Source organism: Ictalurus furcatus, chromosome 14, assembly GCF_023375685.1.
Source record: "Ictalurus furcatus strain D&B chromosome 14, Billie_1.0, whole genome shotgun sequence".
In the NCBI taxonomy this organism is placed as follows: Eukaryota; Metazoa; Chordata; class Actinopteri; order Siluriformes; family Ictaluridae; genus Ictalurus; species Ictalurus furcatus.
In genome coordinates this window covers 17,138,474-17,161,109 of record NC_071268.1, presented here as the reverse complement: position 1 = coordinate 17,161,109, position 22,636 = coordinate 17,138,474, and the positions used below count along the sequence as shown (strand labels likewise).

General features: G+C 37.3%; 2 protein-coding genes across 10 annotated transcripts in view; both read left to right on the top strand.

Moving 5' to 3' along the window:
- The first annotated feature begins 105 nt into the window (after positions 1-105).
- On the top strand, positions 106-11,334 carry sema7a (semaphorin 7A). Its single transcript, XM_053642187.1, has 14 exons — positions 106-544; positions 714-847; positions 1,223-1,264; positions 2,433-2,528; positions 2,640-2,742; positions 3,279-3,389; positions 3,609-3,751; positions 4,138-4,316; positions 4,750-4,858; positions 5,691-5,886; positions 7,615-7,730; positions 8,544-8,689; positions 8,822-8,877; positions 8,981-11,334. The coding sequence occupies exons 1-14, from the start codon at positions 454-456 to the stop codon at positions 9,358-9,360; spliced, it is 1,902 nt and encodes a 633-aa protein (XP_053498162.1). The 5' UTR covers positions 106-453; the 3' UTR covers positions 9,361-11,334.
- A 3,118-nt stretch (positions 11,335-14,452) lies between these two features.
- islr2 (immunoglobulin superfamily containing leucine-rich repeat 2) overlaps positions 14,453-22,636 on the top strand; it is a 62,119-nt gene continuing 53,935 nt past the window's right edge. For 3 of the 9 annotated variants that reach the window (XR_008387650.1, XM_053641310.1, XM_053641307.1), the window contains exon 1: positions 14,453-14,800. Coding sequence is in view for 1 of the 9 variants with exons in the window: in XM_053641306.1 (XP_053497281.1) it covers position 15,766 (1 nt within the window). In the remaining 8 variants the exon portion in view is untranslated. Of the gene's footprint in view, positions 15,767-16,505; positions 17,834-22,636 lie in introns of those variants that run through there. The other 6 variants (XM_053641309.1, XM_053641308.1, XR_008387652.1 and 3 more) reach the window with 5 other exon arrangements.

Below are 22,636 nucleotides of genomic sequence, written 5' to 3'. Positions count from 1 at the left end.
CAGCTTAAATGTGTTTTAACACATGGGGGATTCTTGCTAGGACAGCGTGTCATTTGTGAACGTGTTGTGCTCGTCATGATGGAGCGCTAACATGCGGCAGAACAGGTCTGCCCAATATCACCAGGGATACCAGATAAATTATTACATGCAATCATAAAGTGCTACCTGGTTAAAAATAGAGGAAAATTATTATTATTATTATTATCTACTACTACTACTACCACTACTACTAACAATAATGTACTCTCTTTCTTGTGGAGGGTGAGTCGGGCGGGGAGTTGGTGCGTTGGAGCGCTCACTGGCGCCCCTAAACCGCCGGATCCATGTGGCGACCGCCTAGTTTGCCTTTATGTAGAAACAGCTCTGGGAAGAGTGATCAGAAGAGTGATCCACAGCGCCTGCTTCCTTACACAGACCTGACTCAGACACCTACATGACCTGACGGATACAGAAATGAAATTGGTCTGCAAGTCGCTTCTTTTTGGTTCGTGTTTTCTGTCCGTTTTTTGCTCGTGGGCGATTCCCAGATTAACGTTGCGACAAGGTATGTTTATTAATCAAGCATCGCAGTTTTTTTTGTCTTGCTTTATGAATCAGGAAAACGCCAGTGATATCTAATAACTGCAGCAAAGTAAACAATGCCCTTCATCGGCTACAACGAGAACCGCATATGATTTGTGTTATTTTGTTGAAGTAAACATTTCTTTTAACAGATGATTCGCGTCACCAGCTAATCTATAACAAAAATGTAAGCCATACAGTCTTCTGCCTTCGAAATGGATCCGAGAACTTGCTCTTGGGGAAACTAAACTCTGTGCTAGAGGTGAACGATGATGGTGTAGTAGAGGTAATTATTTATAAAGATGTTTAAAAATTCAGTGCAGTCAAACCAAGGCTGTTATTACTAATACACCAAGAAACACAACTGACAGCATTTACTCACATTTATCAACTTCAGATTATTAAATGAAACCGATAACATAAATTTGTGCTGCAAGTCTATTGGTACATTAGTAGCCCGTCAATAAATACTTAATCTCTTCATTAATCATTGTGAAAGGAAGTCAAGCGATTGTGTGTTGTGTGTCTTGAGTGAATTGCCAACATATACACACATACATTATATATATATATATATATTTGTAGTATTAAGATAAGGGCTATGATACAAAAGTAATACAATAGAAATTGGTATAAAAATTTATTTACATTTTTGTTGTAGAACTTCACCCTGACAGATAATGGAGGTGACTTTTGTGATGGGGTATGTATGCCTATCATGTTCAAGTAACATTTAGGGACCATCAGAGAAGTCAGAGGAAAATGGCCAGACTGGTCTGAGCTGACAGGAAGTCTATAGTGATGTAAATCTTTTCTGGATGATTAAAATGCTTCAGCTTCACCAGAAGAAGATGCTTGAAGAATCAGGAGACCAAGAGCCAGGGTATAGTCAAAGAGATGGTTTATTATGTGCGCAAAGACACCCTGGGCACTACAGTGTTTCGTAGGCTTAATCTTAGTCTAAACATAAGTTGGACACAGTTGGCTTTTATACTCCTATGTATGTGCAAGCAACATAAGGAAAACAAAAGACAAAACACCTTGACAAAAACATAATGAAGGACAGAAACCCAAAAACATCATGCGACCATGAGTAAGCAAAAATCACATTGAGCTGATCTTAAATGATTGAATCATAATCATGGAAAATATGGAAAAATATTTCACAATAGGTAACTATTGGGGGCGGGGTTGTTGTTCTTGGCTGACAGGAGTGAAATATTATGTGGTCTTCTGCTGTTGTAGCCCATCCACTGCAAGGTTTGATGTGCTGTGATTGCTGAGATGCTATTTTTCTCACCAGGGTTGTTGCTTCTTTGATTTACTATAGTCTTCCTGTCAGCTCAAACCAGTCTGGTCATTCTCTGATTCTCTCACAACAAAGTGTTTGTCTGCAGACCATCTGCTCACAGGATGTTTTTTGTTTCTCGCAACATTCTGTGTAAAATCTAGAGACTGTTGTGTTTGAAAATTTGTCGAACCAGCCCATCTGGCACTAACAACCATGCCACAATCAAAGTCACAGAGATCAATTTTTTTTCTCCATTCTGATATTTGATGTGAACATTAACTGAGGCTCTTGATCTGTATCTGCATGATTTTATCATGGTGCTGCTGCCACATGTTTGGCTGATTAGATAACTGCATGAATGTACAGGTGTTCCTAATTAAGTGGACCGTGAGTGCATGTGTCTTCTTTGTTTAATATTATGAGTATAATTTAGTTCAAACGCCAGACACCATATGTACAAATTTACAAGCTTGTGTGGTTTTATTTAACAAGACTTCATTGGAAATGTGTAAACAGTTTATTACATGGTCTAATGAGCCAGTGGCAGTAACATTTAATGCACATTTTCACAATATTTCAGAGCTCTTGTGAAAATGTCATAACTGTAATAGAAGAACTCCAGGATTGGATTTTTGTTTGTGGGACAAATGGAAAACAACCAAGGTGCTGGAAGCTGGTAGGTGGAATATTTAACATCCATCAGCATTGTCTTTGTGCTGCTGACATGTTGTGTGCGATGCAGCTGGACTCCACTGTTCCCATATACTGTACTTTTTCTGCCTCTTAGGACCCAAGAAAAAACAATCGCTCTAGTTTGGTTGTGGAAATCATTGATGGCAGTGGCATCTCACCTTACACAGACTCACAAAACTCTCTGTCTCTTGTAGTAGGTATGGGTCATGCATTGCTACTTAAATTTGCAGATACTGTGTATGTTTTAAAGGCTGCAAGAGCAATTCAATTGTCTATGGCATACTTGTTGGCATGCTTGTAGCCTGGAAATTACTATAGTACATAAAAACACAGTGAGATGGTGCTTAATTATTAAGCATAAAGATTCAGAGGCTCAAAAATAAATTATTGGTATAAAATGCTTGTCTTTTTGCCACATATATTGCATGTATTGTGCTATTTCCTCCTCAGCAAACCCACATTCCCTTATAATGCTAAATCTTGCAATTTCTTAATTCAGGGAAGGGGTGCTTTTAAAAACAAAACAACAAAAAAAAAGAACTCTTGACCTGAATTAATATCCACAGCATGCAAGTTTCATTTTCTTACATACTAAGAGTGGGTGATTGTGAAGACATTTATATAATGCACAATATGTATTATGATGGATAGGTTTCCTTAAAAAAAACTACAAGCAAACCAGTAGTGTTGCATCATGAAAAGTATATACTTAAAAAAAAAAATCCTATTCCAGATGGAGACCTTTATGCTGCAGCTCCACTTTACCTGGAGGGAACGTCACTACAGTTCCGCAGGCAAGCTGGCAACCAAAACAAATTATGGATGTATGATCCATGGATTACAGGTAGATAAAAGTGAACACACATACCCTTGAATAATATATATTAAATGTGAAAACTGACAGCAATTCCAAAATATGTTACATTTTACCACTTAATGGGTATCTTTGCTCTATTTAATTTAAACCACTGAATATTTATGATAGTATGATGTTTATATATACAATTAACTCTAAATGGGTTTGCTGTGATAGTCGTTTCTCTCTTGGCCTATTTCTTTCCAGAACCAACATTTATCTCAGCTTTTGTGGCCAGCAGACCTGAGGACCCAATGAATGAGAAAATTTATGTTCTCTTTCGGGAGAAAAACTCAGACAACAGTCCAGAAGCTGACCCCTGGATCTCTAGAGTGGCCAGAGTATGCAAGGTGCAGTATTATATATTTGTATTGTATACTGTATATGAACATTTAATATGAAGCACACTTAAACAGGAGGGACATAACACAGATAATATGCCAAGTTACATGGTGTTGGAAGACAGTGAAATATGCCCTAAAATATTGTGTTATTTTTTCACTATGGCATATAGTGATGTGTTATCTGCTGTCAGGATCCTCATTTTACAGGAAAATGAGCATGCGTTTGAAACTGTACTGTGGGAAATCAGAACTGATGCAGTGTTATTTAATAAGTACAGTGTGATGGTGCTTAGCTTGAGCTTTGTTTGTAATATAAGAACACTGAGCTGTTTTTGTTTGCAGCAGTAGCAAGCAGATTCATTTTTGGTTTCATTCCTGGCATCTCATTGTAGGTTGACAAAGGAGGGCCTAAGATATTATTACAATATATTTGGACATCTTTCCTGAAGGCACGTCTTGTGTGTGCGATTCGTGGAGAGTCACTGTACTTTAACCGTCTGCAGGACATCTTTGTGCTGCACTCTGATGACTGGAAGAAATCTCTGGTCTATGCTCTTTTCTCAAGCAGCTGGTAAACATTATCTTCTTTTTCTGTGTAGTTTATCTAGCAAGCAGACATTCTGATCTACTTGTGTACAACTTAGTCAGTAAACATTCTCCTGTTTCAGTGTAGGTTAACACTATCCTTTAATCACGTAACGCATGACACCAGTTCAACAATATGTATGTATATATATATATATATATATATACACACACACACACACACACACACACACATATATATATATATATATATATATATATATATATATATATATATATATATATATATATATATATATATATATATAATGTAAATTATATATTAGTTTTATAGTTTAAAGTTTTTATTTTTGTCTGAAATATAAAGATGCTGTACAGTGAATTCACATTTTTTATTTTTTAATGGACCACCTGTGTGTATTAACATGTCTATTTGTTAACCCAAATGCATGGCACAGGAACGCCACGGCTGTTTGCGTATATTCCTTAGCTGAGCTTGATGATGTTTTTGAGAATTCCAGCTTTAAAGAATACAATGAAGAGATTCCCAACCCAAGGCCAGGAACTGTAAGAACTTGATTATCTTTTTACCTTTCTTTTTGTTTGAGGCTATATTCAGCTATGTTTATACTGTTATCTGTCCATTGCGACTGGAGGCAATCAAGGGAAAAAAATCAAGCAAGCCCGTGGAAATTTCATGCATCATTTGTTTTTGGATGGTATCTTTAACATGAATGTATCATTATATCCCAAATCATGCCCAAAACACACTATTTCCATGTGTATGGAGCAGTATGTGTCAACATCTTGGGTTTCCAGCTGTGTCATTTTGTTGCCACTCTGTCCTACCCTATGAGTGACTAGGTTAAGTAAAGCTAAATATATTTTATTATGGCAAATAGGCCCAGTGGTGTTATTATTAGTACATATACCAGAAATGGCTCAATTTAAAGTATTCTACCAAGGTTGTTTATTCTTGTTCCAACAATTTTCTTGATCTCTTTATCCTTTGACCTAGCAGGACCTGTATTCATATATTTGGATGGATGTATCAACAATGACTATTATATTCGCTTCACAATGGTCAGGATGTACTTAAGAATTCCCCCCAACCCCCAAATACAGATACACCTCTCTGTGGAATTTAGTATTTCTTATATACATACCTTAGTTCAATTCCACAAGCCATTATATCACTAAAATCCACATAGTTGCAGCTACAAATGTTAGTGCACCTTTTAAATATTTTAAAGAATGAGACAGGTTTGTTGCCTCACCAAATAGGAAGTTTTCATGTTTGCACAGACTGTTCTGCCTAGTATTTCATTCATATGCCCATATTTCTCAGTTTTGGAGAGATTTCATAACTAATTGTTACTGTCTTTTTTGTATTTTCCAGTGTGTGATGGACAGTAGGTCTCTGCCCATCCCTACTCTCCGTATTGTTAGATACAATCCAGAGATGACTGACTGGGTCCATCCCATACAGAAACGTGATCCTTTGTACATCAGCAATAACAATTACACCAAGATTGCAGTGGACAAAGTGCAGGCTTCAGATAAAAACTTTTACAGTGTGTTGCTGCTTGCCACAGGTATGCACTCAGCTTATATTAAATTATTATGAATTTGTTTGCCTTTTCCAGTTTTTCTGGTGCCAACCTTGATTGCTTTGACCCTGCCAATCCTGTTATTAATCTAAGTGACATGACATGGCCTTCTTAGGCATTATCCTCTGATGAGAATGAACAGAACAAGAACAAATCTATTACAAAGTAAAAATTAATAATTTCCCTCACAAACTTGAGCTCTACAATTTAGCTCATTTAACAAAGGTCTCACTGAGGCTGAGTAAGAGTCCATTTGCAGGAAGTTTAATAACAGGAATGGCAGGGTCAAAGCAATCAAGGTCGGAAACAGGAAGACTGGAAAAGGCAAACTAATCCAAAACGCGATCCAAATCATAATCAATCAACAGGTCAAGGTCACAATACCAGAAATCAGAGACAGCATTCAAAACCAAAGGCAAAGGCAGAGACAAAATAAACAATGCAGTGTCGACTGTATATAAAAGAATGACCATCCAATATAACCGTGACTCAGCACTTTTGATGGGGCAAGCTGTATGGCTTCACAGTGTATGTATGGGTCCATGTGTTTTTATAGTGTCTAATCGGAAGTTATTGGAATAAGTGAGGAGGTGCGTCAAAACTCTGATGAGGGTGACCGTTGGCTCTTAGGGGGCATGATCTATCCCATGTTCAGCTTTTGTTTCTAGGTGAACGCGTGGTGTTAACATCTCAAACATTAAACACTAAGTATTCATTGAACTTTGATTATATTAACATGTCCTATTATACTTGGAAAGTCATCACCTGTGTTTTATTCTTCGTTGTTTACTGGACTGTCCTCTTTCCTTTAGACTGTTACTCTCTGACATGGATGCTATGATGCATTATTTAGTGAGGAATTAAGGACCACGTGTGCATGAATAAAACATTTTCTGGTAGAGATTTCAACTGCACCAAATTTGATCTCTCCCAGAATTAACTCTCAAAATGGATTTGAATCACATGACACTTGTTTGAAAAAAAAAGCAATCACGAGTTCAGATGTCTAGGAGCCAATGGAGTAAACTTGGTCATGCTGTCTAAGTGGGGAGGGAGGCCATGCTGTCTGTGTCCTGTCAGTCAGCATGGCACTAGCTAATCATCTGTGATTACATATATGCAGAAGAGGGCAGATGGCACTTTCCTCTGAGTGTGTTATGCTGCCCAATGCTGCAGCATGACGCTAGTTTTCTTATTGCAAATTTTAATCATCAGTAATCAAGGAAGGGACTGGTTGTTGTTAATACACTAATTTTCCTGATGATTTGTTTGCCATGCCTTTGATAAGACTTGTCACATACAAGATAGGCTAGCATTTTAGTAACCAGCTTGTAAGAGCTGTGGAAATGTAATGATGTGTATAACGTTAATGGTTCAAAGGGAAATCTCATTTGCACACATTCTGCACAGATTCTTTGGAGCTCTGAGGCTTCAGTCATTAAAGGGTAAAGGAGGTCTGGGTTGAATGACTGCTGCAAGAGTTTTCAGCTTTGTAATGTACTTTAGACAACAGTTTTCATACAGCTGTGTGTAATGACTTCAGCATGCAGTTTACAGTTACTGATGCCAGTTAACAGTTCTAAACTGTCATTACCATTTAGATAGTAAAAGGTATAGTAATAGTAAAAAATAAAACTTGACACCAGACATGTATTGGGTATTGTGTATCTCCTCTGTAGTCATTGACTGCTTTTATATGTGTGTAAACTGCAGACACTGGAACGATCCACAAGATACTGGAGCATGATTCCAAAGCCTTTATCATTTCTGAGACAAGTCTTTGCAATGGCTCTGCTCCTGTTCTGTCTATGAAACTACACTCTGAAAAGGTACAGCCTGGTTCTACTCTAAATTTTAGTTCTTGGAAGTCTTGTCCTCTAGAATTCTTGAAATTCTCTTAATCTATGTATCTTTATGAATATAGTCTATACAACGTACATGTTAAACCACACAATTGGTACTTTTCCACTGCATTGTATGGCTTGACTCTGCTCACTTTTTGGGGGTTTTTCACTGTGGATAGTGCCTGGTACTTTTAGTACTACCTTGGTCGAGGTTCAAAGCAAGCCGAGCCAACACTAAATGTGAGCCACGCACTGAGGGAGTAGGGATTCTCCTTAATGAGTGGTTCTGTATTGTGGTTGAATAAATGTGTCATTTAATACATACTTTGCATATGGTAATATTCTAGTAATTGAAAATTGTCATTTATTTCATTACAGATAAAATTACATTAAAGGTTTCTGTCTTAGATTTTTACATCTTGCTTGTTACCGATCTCCAAACAGGTGTTTATCAAAGTCACTCCTGTCACGGCTGAATCTAAATTAGTCATATCGAGCACTACGTAGGGTCTAGAACACCATTATTTTACATTCTTAATAAGGTCTGTGTTCAGTGAACAAGAAAGGCATTTGGAATACGGCGTGACCGTGTATTTGTACGGGGCTTCGATAATGCAACATTATTCTTGTGTGAAGGCGAGTTTAAGATGGCACCCCTGTTGAGGTGGCACAAAACCGCAGTGGAAAAGCAAGCAAAGTAAAGTGAGCCGAGTTGAGTTGAGTCGAGTCGAGCCATACTGTGCAGCGGAAAAGTGGCTAATGTATTCACTCTTTGCTCTTCACATTTTACTTCCTCAGAGAAAGTTGTTTGTTGGATATCCTGGGCAAATGTCTGTCCTAGACCTGCGGAGGTGCCAGGACTATAATACATCCTGTGAAGACTGTGTTCTTGCCAGGGACCCATACTGTGCTTGGACTGAAAATGGATGCACCTCAAACATTAAGTATGTTTTCTGAACTTTTTCCATGAAGTTTGCATATTTGATAGCCTGTCATTAAAATTGTGTCCTCAAAAATTGTAAACAAGCTAAATATGCCCATTAGCTAAAAGGTATTGTATTGTAATTTAATTGCAGAGGGGGAATTCAAAATATTGCCACAGGTGAGCCGCATATATGTTCCATAAATTCAGGTAAGATTTGGCTTTAATTGCTGATTGATGGGAAAAATAACAATCTGGCACTTCTTCAGTTAATTGGTACTAAAATCATTAAAAAAACATTTTTCCTACACAGCTCCAAAAAGACTCAAGCGGGATGTACCATCTTCATTTCCAAACCCTCCAATAGTGCACACTGTGCCCAAGGGTTTCCCTTTCTACCTTTCCTGTCCAATTGACTCCCACCATGCCACCTATAGCTGGGAGCACAGACGTGAAAGCAAACCATGCCAGAGGACTCAGTCTGACTGCCTCTATCTAATACCAGCTGTCAGTGCACACGACTATGGAACGTACAGATGTGTGTCAAGGGAGCGTAACTACAACAAAATGGTTAAAGTATATGAACTGCATGGTCCCTCTGAGCCACGGACCCCAAACAGTGCCTTCAAACTCACAGCTCAGAAAGTAAGCCTGTTGGCTGTATTCACTGCACTTCTTTTCAGTATACACTAATCTGTCTAAAGAGCAGTATTTCGGCTTCACTCCTTAAGCTTCTTTCCCTCTTTGTCCTATTTAGTGATGCAATATGTCAGAGGTTGCCAGGGAAAGCAAGCATGTGTAAAAAGAATGGAACCCAGACAAAAGTGTACATCAGTGGGTGTGATGAGTCAGGGTAATACCAGTCACACAGAAAGAAACCCAGTCAAGTGGGTTACGTTCTGTGACAGCTAGGACTGTATTAAGGCTACCCACTAAACCATGTTTCAAAGTAAGCAATGAAACAGCTCAAAATCAGGTGTGGTCTAACCTAATATAACAGGGACATTAGAGCACAGTGAGATCATTTAGTATGGAAAAGACTAAAAACATTTCCGTTATATGTTTTGATTGACGCTTTCTCTGGGGAAAAATAGTAATTTATTCACTCAGTCGTACCTCAGCCAGGCCTAACGGTAACCAACTTTTTTGGTATAATGTCTTTCACAGTGTTTATAATTTAAAAAAAAAAGTTTTTAAGTCATCATACCTCTAACTGGCCTCAAAATTGCTACTAACTAGATTTATACATTTCAAAAAATTATTAAGTCATTTTGGGGGAAGAAAAAGAAACAGGAAACAATAATAACACTACTGAAGCTATTATTGTCGATATTTATGGTGATTTGTGTAAAGAAGGTTTTGGGTTTTACAGACATAGACAATGCTACAGTAAAGCTAAGAATCTGGTTTGTTGAGGGATCTTTAATCACAATTGCAGAGTGTGTGTGGATAGAGTAGGAAAAACACAGTAGGTTACAAGTGGTTATGAGTAGCTTTATTATGTATTGTATTGAATTTGTTGATGTCATTGACAGATTAGAGGCTTAATGCAGGTTAGATAATTATAAATTAGAGATTTATCATTTCTATCATGTTTGAACAGATGTAAAGCTTTCTGAATCTAAACAGCTTTAGACAAGACTTTATTCTTTATTCTTAGTCCATGCATTTTATAAGTGTTTATCAATCTCATATTGAACATTAATGATTTGCACTAAACAGAAATGACGATGGCATGCACTTCATGTGCCCCTCAGGACCCCAGTAGGATTTTTGGGTCCTATAACACTGGAATGTACTTTTATTTAGTTCCTTGGACAGTTTTTCTTCTCCTGGACAATTTTCATGTCCTTGAGTCCCCTTTGGGCCCCATATCTATTAAGGACCCTTGGCCTCATGCTCATCTTTCTCTTAACCTTCTTAAGGCATCCTTGAGTGCCCCTAATGCATCTGTAGCATTCTTGCTTGGTACAAGGTTTTAGCACATCATAAGGTTTTAAATAGCACACTACATCTTAAGTGTGGACTTACAGATTATAAAGAACAGTGTAGCAGAGGATGTGAGGCGTTAAACAACAGAGATCAGTGCTGGAGATATACTTCCTTCTGTTGATAAGAACTAGAAAGTTAGATCCGTCATGTGATGTGATTTGGGCTGTAACTGCTATGAGAGATAATGTGTTGGTGTAAGTGAACCATGTGGAAGGCCTGATGTAATTGGACAATCATGACTGCATGATTTATCTTTGCCTGGACAGGAAGTACGTGGCACCCTTCCGGGCATTGTCTCAGGGGCTCTGTTGACAAGTCAGGATTGTGAAGGAACATAAAGGATGTGGTGTGGTGGCTAGAAAACAATAATTCAGTTAATATTATTGCTGTGGACCCACTGTTAGTACAACAGAGCTGTACATATTAACAGTAATCAACTGGGGACTGAATGATGCTTGTGTGTTTGTCGTTTTTTTAAATTTATTATTATTTTAATAAGACAAGATTTTTATTTATTTTTTATTTATTTTCCAAAAGTCATTTATTACTATTTATCAAAAGTAAACTTAAGTATATTTTTAGAACTATTTTTTAGACTTTCTTTTTAAAGATATACTTTGAAACTTGTGTCCTGGTCCCTGAATGAATAAAAGACTGAATTATTATTGTGCCTGATATATATTTATATTTACATTTATTCATTTAACAGATGTTTTTGTCCAAAGCGACTTACAAATGAGGAAATACAAGCAAAATATATGGGATCATAGTGACTGTGTGCTGTTTTTATTTGTTAAATATGTGCCATTACATTATGGAAAAACATTTGCTTAAGCTATTATTTATTGACAGATGATTGCAACAGCAGGTGGTGATACAGGATACATAACAAAACAAGCAAGCATTTGTCTTGATTCTAGAGTATTTTAACTATTGTTGTAGCCACAGTATTGTTTACCCTGCGTCATAGTTTATGTACTGCATCACACCCTGCATGTACTGCTTCCTCATGTACTGAGCACAGGATATCTTCCTGTGAAATAAGGGTTGCAACTAAAATGTATTTTACTTGCTCTAGGGCAACGCTACCCTGAGCTAATAACAATATTTTATTGCAGAGATTCAAACAAGTGAAGCCTATTTTATTTTAGATATTGATTATTAAACTGAACCACTCCAGCCAACTGTGAGCAGTTTACTTAGTGATGTCAAATGAGCAAACACATCATGGAAATGGAAGTAGACACCATAGTAATGGCCAACTGTCTTATTATACCACAGGACTACTTGTTTCCTAAAGGGGGAATACCATATTGTATTTATAAGGAGGAACAAGTTGTTAGCTTAAAAAGATACAGGAAGCATGATAATGTGAATTTGGTATACCTGGAGTTTAAAGTTTGCTGGCCTTGGGTGCACAGAGCATCTTAGAGTTGTGACTGTATTATAAACCTGATTAAGGTCATGTCAGGATCTCCTGAGTAATCTAGTAATCTACGTCCTGAATAGAAAGCCAAATAAGATCATTGCAAAGGCTGCAAGACACTGCTTTATACTGTGACCTTATTCTGATGAGTGATCTGAGGCTAACATCTATAATAAGTAGTCATACCATTACTCAGAATAATAGATGCAGATTCCTCTAAAAAATTATACAATACAAAATTGTTCATTAGTTATGAGGCCAGTTTGTTCATCAAAGTCTAGACAATCGTGTTAATAAAGTATGTGCTTTATACATTATTTATTCAAGTACTTAGGGTAATTTCTTTAATAATATACACTAAGTTGCTCATTTTAGGCTTATCTACCTTGTAGTTACATTGGCTTATTTATATATAAACCTACTATATACATGCACTTAGATTATATATATATATATATATATATATATATATATATATATATATATATATATATATATATATATAAATTACTTTTTATAATAATATATAATTACTGCCTGTAGCCCATCACTTGTTCTAAACAATCCTACACTCTCTACCAAGCCACTGCAACACAAGCTGTACCAAGCGGCTTATGGGTTATAGTCAGTAAATGTGTAACTACAAAGTGGACCTGTATGATAGCCGTACCTGATTAAATGGGTAATAAGTGTAGCTACCTATCTGTACCTAATAAATGATATATTAGTATTTCTGGACATTATTAATATTATTAATATACTGCGGTGTCCAGTTGGTTAGTTTACTGCATACCAGCAATATTTCTGTTTCATAGTGTTATTTGGTCTACATTTATCATTTTTCACATGTTTCTCAAAAGTGGAAGGGTTAGTCACTTTGTCTCTGGAAGCCTTAAACGTTTCAATTCCTTTTGAACCCCGTGCTCTTGAAGCTGCTATTTCAAAACAGTTCAAAGCACACACTCTCTTATGAGTGTGTGTCTTATGAATGGGTATGGGTACAGAGGCCTTGACCAATAGAGGGCCTTCAATGAGCATAGATTTGAAGCGAATTAGGCCATTATGCTGTCAAATACAGAATGATATGTAGAATACTAGCCAATTAATGTAGTGATGCAATCAGAAAAATAAATAAATAAATACATAAAATTGGTCTGTTGGATTCAACTGATCTAAACATGGATAAATGTAAACCCACACTAAGTGTGATGATGAAAGGAAACCAAGGGCGTAGGTTTGGTCTCAATATTGGTAGGGACACCCACCCACCCTGGAAAAAAAGGACTGTTTAATGTTGACAACCAAATGGTTTATTAAAATATAACATCTATATTTACATTAAGATCTGTATTACATTTAAATACAAATTATACAAAGCAACAGATCAAAGACTAAAAGAAAGTAAACTATGAAATTACTTGTTAACTTTGGATCCCATTTATTTTTGAGGGAAATGTTAATATTGAGTGAATAGGATCTTATGTTGTTTTGATGTAAGATTTTTTTCAAAACAAACTCATGACCAATATGTTGACTTTCAAAGGTTATACTGTATATTTGCTGAACATCCTAAAGACTGACTTTAATGCTGATGCATCCCTACAATTCCAAAATATAATTCATAATTAGGACCTCACCTGAAACCCTGAAGATGCAGCTTTCATCCTGCTCTACTTCAGCCTGCTGCTGCGTTTCCTGCATACAAACTAATTCATTAAATGATGACATTTTCATGGGAATTCTAGAGTAAAATTCAACTCAACATAATGGTGTCCATTCGTTTTTTTGGTGGCATATCTACAAAGTACAAAACGTGCAGGCGATAGATGAAAGGGAGTAAAGTCATCTGAAAGACTAAATTTTTCGCCCATGCTTGAGGTATGGACTGACAGCCTTGATAATTTAGTTACCACTGACTACGTTTACATGGACAGCAGTAACGTAATTATTGACGTTACACTGGCAGCTCGAAATTTGCACGCGAGTCTTCAGATAGCCCCTTCCTTTCAGCCAATCAAATGCTAGCATGCCTAAATCCTGGAGCTTCTATTTAGAGAATGCTATTGACTTTACATGACTCCAAAGATAATGCGAACGAGTTCGCGCAAATATTGGTAGGGACAATTCTGCCCTCCAAAATATTGGTAGGGACCATATGCAAAAGTACATGCAGCCAAGGTACCAGCATATTACTTCATATACATGTTTGTGAAAAGCACCAGTGTGCAATTTTTTCCCAGAAACATGGCTCAATGCTGCTCTCTGCTGGACAAACTGTTTCCTGTGTAACAGACAAATAACGGTTTAATAAGCGTGTGCGTAGCTACGGAGCCCCTAAAGGGACATGGTGGTTATTTATTTATTTGTCTATTATTTATTTATTTATTTATTTATTTATTTATTCTTTTGCGTTCCCCCGAAAAACCTGTTATGAGTTCGATCAAACACTTCCTGTTTATTTTCCCGCGGGGTAGTGGTTCAGACAGCACCGTAGGTTCACAATTGAGCGGTGCATAGAGTTTTATTTTGAACTTGGACTCAAATATAAATAAATACGGTCTGTGCTTAGTTCGAGGCACGGTTTTGACGTAAGTGAAAGACACCTGAAAAGGATATTACGCGAAAGAGCATTGTTTCGACGAAAAAAATTTTCAGGTGATGCTGTGAAGATACAAACGCGAACCACCGCGCAGGAGTCTCGCGAGAACACAACAGGTAGGCTATCTTTGTGAGAGAACGCAAAACTTTCGATTTTTTTTCTCCCATCCCAATTTTTTTCCACCACCATGGCCCTTTAGGGGCTCCGTACGCTGCTGCCACTAACGAGAGTTTGATCACATTGATGAAGTTATTGACAAAGTTTAAGACATTGGATGTTTACCCGCTTATTTCTTTATTTTATTGTGTATGCGGCTAATTGGGAGTATTGTTATATGTTCTGTACACAAGTGAGTAAAGGTGATTACTGTGATCAGTAGTTTATGATGTTTTGTTAACCTGATAAAGATGTTAGCCCGTACTTCAGGCTGTTGGTAGACTTTGTGGCATCTGTGCACACGTGAAACCTGTGTTGTTATCAATACTATCATTTGTAATGAAAATTGTTGTATTGAATTAGAAAAGAATGCAAAATAGACGTATTGTATACGGTGGCCGAGACGTGCAAAAACAAAACACAAATATGAAAACAAAATAACATCTGAAAACAAAACAACAAATTATGAACACAATGACATCCGAAAACACATTAATATTAGGGATGCACCGAATGTTCGGGAACCGAAATTATTCGACCGAAAATAGCAAAAAAAAAAAAGCACTTTCGATGTTCGGCCAAATAAATTTGACCGGATAATGACGTGTTTGATGACGCGCCAAATAGCCTAGCAACCAGAGTGAGATGCGCGAATTTCACGACCTCCATTTCCGGCAGCGCGTTCGGAGCGATGAAGGGGCGCGCGCATGCACGAGCTACGTGCACGAGCCCATGCTCTTCCGATGTTGACAACCGTGACATTGTTTACTGTGGAGACGCGCGTTTGATTTGTTTCTGTTCCGGAGTATTCTGTCACGTTGCGAGACGTAAGGGAGTAGAGTACGGAAGCAGGTAAAGACGTTTATTTAAGGGAATGGATTACTTGCCGCTAATTGGATGATACTGTCAATCAAGATATACAGGAAGTAAGAATTTTTAAACAACTTTGTTTCTCATACATTAGTGGACTCCTGTGATTACTTTAAACCATTTTTGATCCATAGCGAAACTTTAAATGTTAGAAAATAAAAGTTTATTTTGGCAAGAAATCAGAAAAATGGATTTTATTCAGTACTACTTTGAGGAAGGAAATTCATATGCCCTGATTTTGGATCTGCTGTTAAAATACCATGACATAAAGATTAGCTTGTGCTCCCTAAAAACACACCTAAAGGACGCAGATCTGTTTAGAGGGGAAAAAACCAATTCCCTGTTAAATGAAGTAAGGCAGAGGTTCTTAACAAAACAACAGGAATTGTTATGCTGTGTGTGTGTTTCCTTGACGTCACATGATGACCCTACATTGCCGGACTAATTTTAATTGATTCTAAAATTATATTTCTGAAGATGAATGAAGGAAGGAATGACAGAGAGGATGTAGGTTTCTAATCAGTCCTTCCAGGATTTCGCAAAGGTTTTTGTGATTGTTATAGACATATGCGCTTTTCCTTTCCCGCTGTTATCTCCCACAATTCCTTGCAGCCTGAGCATACGCATATATCTCCTTATCTAAAGGTGTTTACATGCAACAAATTTCTGATTAAAACAGGCATATTCCAGGGGTGGGAATCAGAATACTGTCTTACTTTGAATCAGGCAATCAGATTGCAGCATTTACATGAATCAATACTAATGAGAATATTTCCAAATTCTGATTAATATCAGAATATTGATTTGCAGGTAGACATAGTCAGTGAAACGTCATGGAGTAAGTCCATGGAGGCGGATGCAAATACAGAACTTCTTTATTGTTGACAGACACAGGAAACAGGCTCAGGGAAACAAACATGAGGAAAGACATGCTAGGAACCAGCGTTATCAGAAAGATAGGAACTAGAAAAATAAACCCTAAGAAAATGTGACTAGAATTAATGCTCCAGCCACTGAGGAGGAAAAACAGGCAACTTAAAGAGAGCACCAATCAGGAAAATGAAAACACGTGAGAATGGTTAAGACACGAAATGGAAGGAGACAAGAGAAGTTCTGCAGAGGCAGTCAAGGTGCCCTCTAGTGGCCAAAGATAGAATCGTCCCTGGGGGCCGTGACACAAAATAGAGAATTTAACTAGTGGCATTAATTAGGTGAAATAGGAAACAGGTTCTGGTGATCAGTGAAGCATGTGACTAGGTCATGTGATGTGCTGGGGCTGATGAGTAGCTTAGTTCTGTGCCATATTTGATACTACCATGATATAGAGACTGTTCTTTGAAGTGTTTAAATATTTGTAGAAAATGTCAATTCTTTAAAAATGTATATTAATGTAAAGTTGTATATTAACGGAAAAATGTCAGATACTGCAATACTATTTCTGTGGGACAACAAGAAGTCAATGCAATGGGACAGGATTGTTTTCGTTGTTTGTTTTGAGGAGAGGAAATGGCTACAGTGAGGATTATCCACAATTGGATTTCATGGAGATGCAGGAAGCTGTATTGCTGAAATAGCTTCAGCAATAGTAATTTTTATTATTACAGACAAGACACCCAGTGTGAAAATGATGAAGCATTAGTATACATTATGAACTGTATTCTATTGTGAATGATTAAGATTTACTTTTTGTCAAAAACCCTAATGAAGCTTCACTTTTTAGAATGAAATCATAGCAGCATTTGCTGGAAGACATAAGAATATAGGCAAGGCATATGCAATTTATAATCATCATGCATCACGGACGCAGAATATCAGCATTTGATATATTTGAACTTACTAATAAAGTTAGTTTATGAGTCATGTCAAGTTTGCAACTTCAGTTCATTTTGGAGCAGTTGATTTATTCTGCTCTAATGTTTTTTTGCTGAAATGAATAGGCGCTTCCAGACTGCTGGAGCACCACTTGGGATTATTAGTTGTGAAGAAACTTATAGGGTTGTCATTCAGCCAATGCACTGTAACATTGCTGCAATCTGTCTGCTTGCTTGTCTAGAAATGAGAAAAATCATCAACTGAAAGGCTATGGGTAGTATCACCAAGAGAATCATACTCTCAGAAATAAAGGTATCAAAGTGTATTTTTCCATGTTGCTGGTGTGGTAACAAGGGTACATTGTTTGTATCTTTGGTATGTATCTTTACACCTTTAAAAATAATTGAAAGTAAAACCACTTTAAAGATATGGGCAAGTGTGAGAAAGAAGCTAAGACTCCCCACATTCATTTCTAGAACAATGAAGATACACAATACTGACTTTCTCCAATCCAAATTAGACGCAGGGTTCAAAAAATGGGAAGGAAATGGTCTAATTATGTTAGATCATTTATTTGAGGGAGGAGTCCTATTGTCATTTGAACAGCTCCAACATAAATATAATTTGCCAGCCCATGATTTTTTTAGATACCTTCAGCTAAGGCATTACTTACAGACACACAGAGAATGGGATAAACTATGCACTTCGCCATCCAATATAGAATGTTTTTTTATGTTAATAATCAAAAGAACCATTAAAAAGAAGATCATATCACACGTATATAAGATCTTACAAGAAGAACTAAAGGATGACAGTTTGGACATTAAGGAAAAATGGGAACTGGAGATGAATACCATCATTCCAGATGAAAAATGGGCACTATCTTGTGGAGAGGGACACAAAATAACAAACATCCCCATTTGGAGGGAATTTGAATGGAAAGTCAAGATGAGATTTTTCTGAACTCCCCTTATTACCTCAAAATTTGGAGACAAATCAGATCAATGTTGGAGGGGCTGTGGCCTGGTGGGAGACCATACACACATATTCTTTGACTGTCCAACATTAACAGAATATTGGCAGAACATACAAAATGAGATTAAAAAATGTTTACACATAGAACTGCCTTTAGAACCATCTTGTTATTTATTGGGATTACTTCCGGAGAAGGTGGAGAACAATAATATGATATTCTTACTGAGAGTCTTGCTCTTAATAGCTAAGAAGATGATTACGGTCTCCTGGCTGAAGCTGCAGCCCCCCACGATATCACAATGGAGGGAAAGGGTGAAGGATGTTTATTGCGTGGAATATATAACTGCAAAAGTACAACTAAAAACAGAAAAATTTTCAATTAAATGGGCCCCGATCATCTCATATTTTCTCATGTGATTTGTTGTAGGAGTCAGAGTAGATTCTCTTTGTTATCTAAATCTGAATGCCATCTTGATGTTATTCACGCATTACTATTGTTTATTCATTATTACTGTGCCTCTATTTTGGTCTCTTTTTGATTGATTTATTTATTTTTATCTATTTACTGTCTTGGTGGTTGTAACCCCTTACTTAACATTTTATCCCATGAGGGGGAAATATGTGTGGACACTGAGAAGATATTGGAAGCCATGGACTGCCCTGTAAGACATGTATACCTGTGCCATATTGCTGGATTACTAATTGTACTGTACGGCTGCACTTGATAAAATGTGATAAAAAGAAGTTAAAAAAAAAATTATAACTGGATCTTAAGGACCACTGATGTACCCATAAATCTTTACTCTAAAAGATAATTAAAGGTATCCCATATGCACTTTCCAGAGTAAAAGACAGATATGGCAACAAGACATTATATTTCACAAGAAAGGGTTTTATTTTAGTAATTTACATGTTGCTGATCACAGTCATCAATGATGCATGTGCATGCATAGTCTAGACTATAGTTGTTGACATCATGCTCTTTGACGCACAGTCTTTCAGAGTCTTTTGAAAATTTTCTGAAATATCCATAAATGACAATCGTGATCTTACACTTCTAGAGTCAAAAGACCGTTTGACAAATACATCATGCATCATGATGCATTTTTATGCAACATTGTAGAACATTGATACCTTTACATTGATACTGTTTTAATCACTCCTTTAATCACTCATTTCTATACAATAAAAAAGCAAAAAAGAACTTTGTATTGTGTTGCTCCAAATATAAAGTATGAATGAAGTAGACATTAATTTAGATTTGGGTAGCTTTATCCTGGGATCACAAGATCAAATTCTAGAAAGGAATTCGTTCTCATGATAAACATACAAGTGCGGCAGTTTGGTGGAATTTTTTCAGTGATACCTGGAGTAATATTTATTGTAGTGTCCTTCCATTGTAGATATCACCGTGTGGCCTGTATATTAGGGTCCAATCCTCTTTACACAGTAGTATCAAAAGAGCACAACACCCTGTCCTACTGCTAGTTTCATGAAATTTCTTTTGGAAAGACCACTAAGCATCATTAGACAGTGTAGGGTTTTGTTTTTACAGTGCCAAATACTGCCCCAATATGGTGGCTCTTGCTCAGTCATTGATGTGTCTTATAAACAGCGATCAATAGCGAATGCAGCATCTAGGTATTTATATCTATGATTTTATCATTCAAATTAGAAGTACTGATTCAAACTATGAGCAGTACAAGTTGATGTCTTTCAATGTAGATGCCAACCACCATCAAGAAATAATTTACAAGAACCAAATTCACTTAAACTGGTAAAGAAAAAAACAGGAGGCTTATATTCAGTATATAATTTTTTTCACACAGTATATGAAATGTAACCTATTTTCTGGAGGTCTCTGGAGGATGGACATTAATTATATAATTAGACAGGCACCTTATCCTCAAGAGTTGCACAGTATGGTATGAAGGCTGGTCTTCTATGGCAGACATAGTTCTAGCACTAATTCCTTATTTTCCTTGTCTAAGGAACACTGAGGGTTCCAGGTTGAGGTTGTAAAACAAAAAGTAGCACTCCACATAACAAATAAAAAAATAAAGACATCCAAAATGAATAAAAAACACTTCTCAGTGATAGTTTTTTTATTTATTTCACCTCTAGAGGCTGCTCTCGTACTGTATAACGACATTGGACCGTTCTCAGCTGCTCCTGCAATGGACGCAACAGGGAAAAATCGCCAGTTTTTGCTGATAACCGATAGTTCCATTTCCTGCCCATTCAGTCACAAGAGCATTAGTGAAGTCAGGCACTGATATTGGGCAATGAGGCCTGGGGTGCAGTCAACATTCCAGTTCATCCCAAAGGTGTTCAGTTGGGTTTTAGTGTAGACCACTCCACCCTTGGCAAACCATGTCTTTATGCACAGGGACATTATCATACCAGAACATGTTTGGGCCTCTTAGTTCTAGTGAAAGGAAATCTTAATGTTACAGAACACAAAGACATCCTATACAATTCTGTGCTTCAAACTTTGTGCAAGCTGGGGAATACCAGCATATGGGTGTTATAATGATAATGAGTCTTTATTGGTCACATTAAGGTGCAGCTTGGCAGTGCTGGGGCTTGAACTCCGACCTTCCGATCAGTAACTCAGAGCCTTAACCGCCAAGCCACCACTGTCATGTTATGGTCAGGTATCCACATGCCAAGCCATGTTATGGTCAGGTATCCACAAACTTTTGACCGTATGTTGGGTATATCTTGTGTTGGGTAAATATTTGTTTGCTTTGTGAATCCATGGCTCAAGTACCTGCTTAGAAATTCATCTCAGAGAATTACATCATATTTTGCAGCCCTAAAACATATTGTGTTGCACAGAGGTGTGCAGTTTATCACTGCTCACTTAGAGACTGCTGTGGCTCAGTTCCAAACACTAGCTACTGCCTACCGCCCCCAGCTGATTCAAACCCCTGTTGAGCACAATGTGAGGGGCCAGCATCTGTCTCTAATGCCCACTGCATTGAAAATACTGCCACATGACAATACAGATAACATACCTGCATTCCTTTTATATGGTAGAGGTCTCAGTATGCCCTTGGTCCTGTTGATCATGCTTTTGGCTAAATATGTCCCAGACTCAGTGGACGACTACAGGTTTGAGATCATCTCTTACCTCAGAGATGCCTATGATTACGTATGTACAACATTCGTGCCATGCTGTACAAAAGAGCAACAAAAGGTTGCCAACCTTGTGCATCTGACAGCTCACCCAAGGTCGAGTACAACGGCAGGGTTTATGTCAAAGTCATATAGACTTGTGGTACTATCTGAGATGAACTACAGACTGAGTAGTGTCTCTGATGGTGCTTTTGTTGGCATAATGTGTGCAACCTCCTACTTCACTTGGGATGAGGGTGCATTTGGTACTCATGAAACTCTTTGCAGACTGCTGAGTAAAGACTTCAAAGCCCCATATGATGGACAGCATACAGGGTCATTGTATGGTTTATCTCAGTGAGTATCTGTTTATCTTAGTGAGTCGCACACACATAGTCGCTGAACACCGCACGTTAGATGTTTGAGGACAGCCGCCAACCTATTACCCAGATTGTGCACTGAAGTCTCACCCTAACACTTCACGTTGTAATCTTAGACCTAGATGTGCATCTTACATATTTTCACTCTTACTTTATATTCAAATTAGAAGTCCACACACAAAATAGGGTCAGGTTTTGCCATTTTTAGTGCACTTCTTTTGGAAATGTTTACATTTTGAATATGTAGTTTAAAAGTCTAACCCAAGGGGTATGATGGCTTAGTGGTTAGCACATTTGGGAGTTTGAATCCCACCTCTGCCCTGTTTGTGTCGAGTTTTCATGCTTCAGGGTTTCCTCCACCAGCCTATGTTGTAGGCTGATTGGAATTTCAAAATTGTCCGTAGTGTGTGATTGTGCCCTGCAATGGGTTGGTACCCTGTCTAGGGTGTCAACTGCCTTGTCATCCTTTTTTATATATATATATATATATATATATATATATATATATATATATATATATATATATATATATATATATATATATATAATATATAAACGACAATAATAGACAATAATAGACACTGCAGTACTGAAGGACATCCGTGCACATGCGCACACTAGACGCGAGGTGGCAGCGCG

What these genes read in the sequence shown, in the direction of transcription:
- sema7a (XM_053642187.1), top strand. Translation starts at nt 454, where the DNA reads ATGAAATTGGTCTGCAAGTCGCTTCTTTTTGGTTCGTGTTTTCTGTCC. An exon ending in AACCAAGGTGCTGGAAGCTG is followed by an intron (nt 2,529 to 2,639) that starts GTAGGTGGAATA and finishes TCTGCCTCTTAG; the next exon opens with GACCCAAGAAAAAACAATCG. An exon ending in GTATGATCCATGGATTACAG is followed by an intron (nt 3,390 to 3,608) that starts GTAGATAAAAGT and finishes ATTTCTTTCCAG; the next exon opens with AACCAACATTTATCTCAGCT.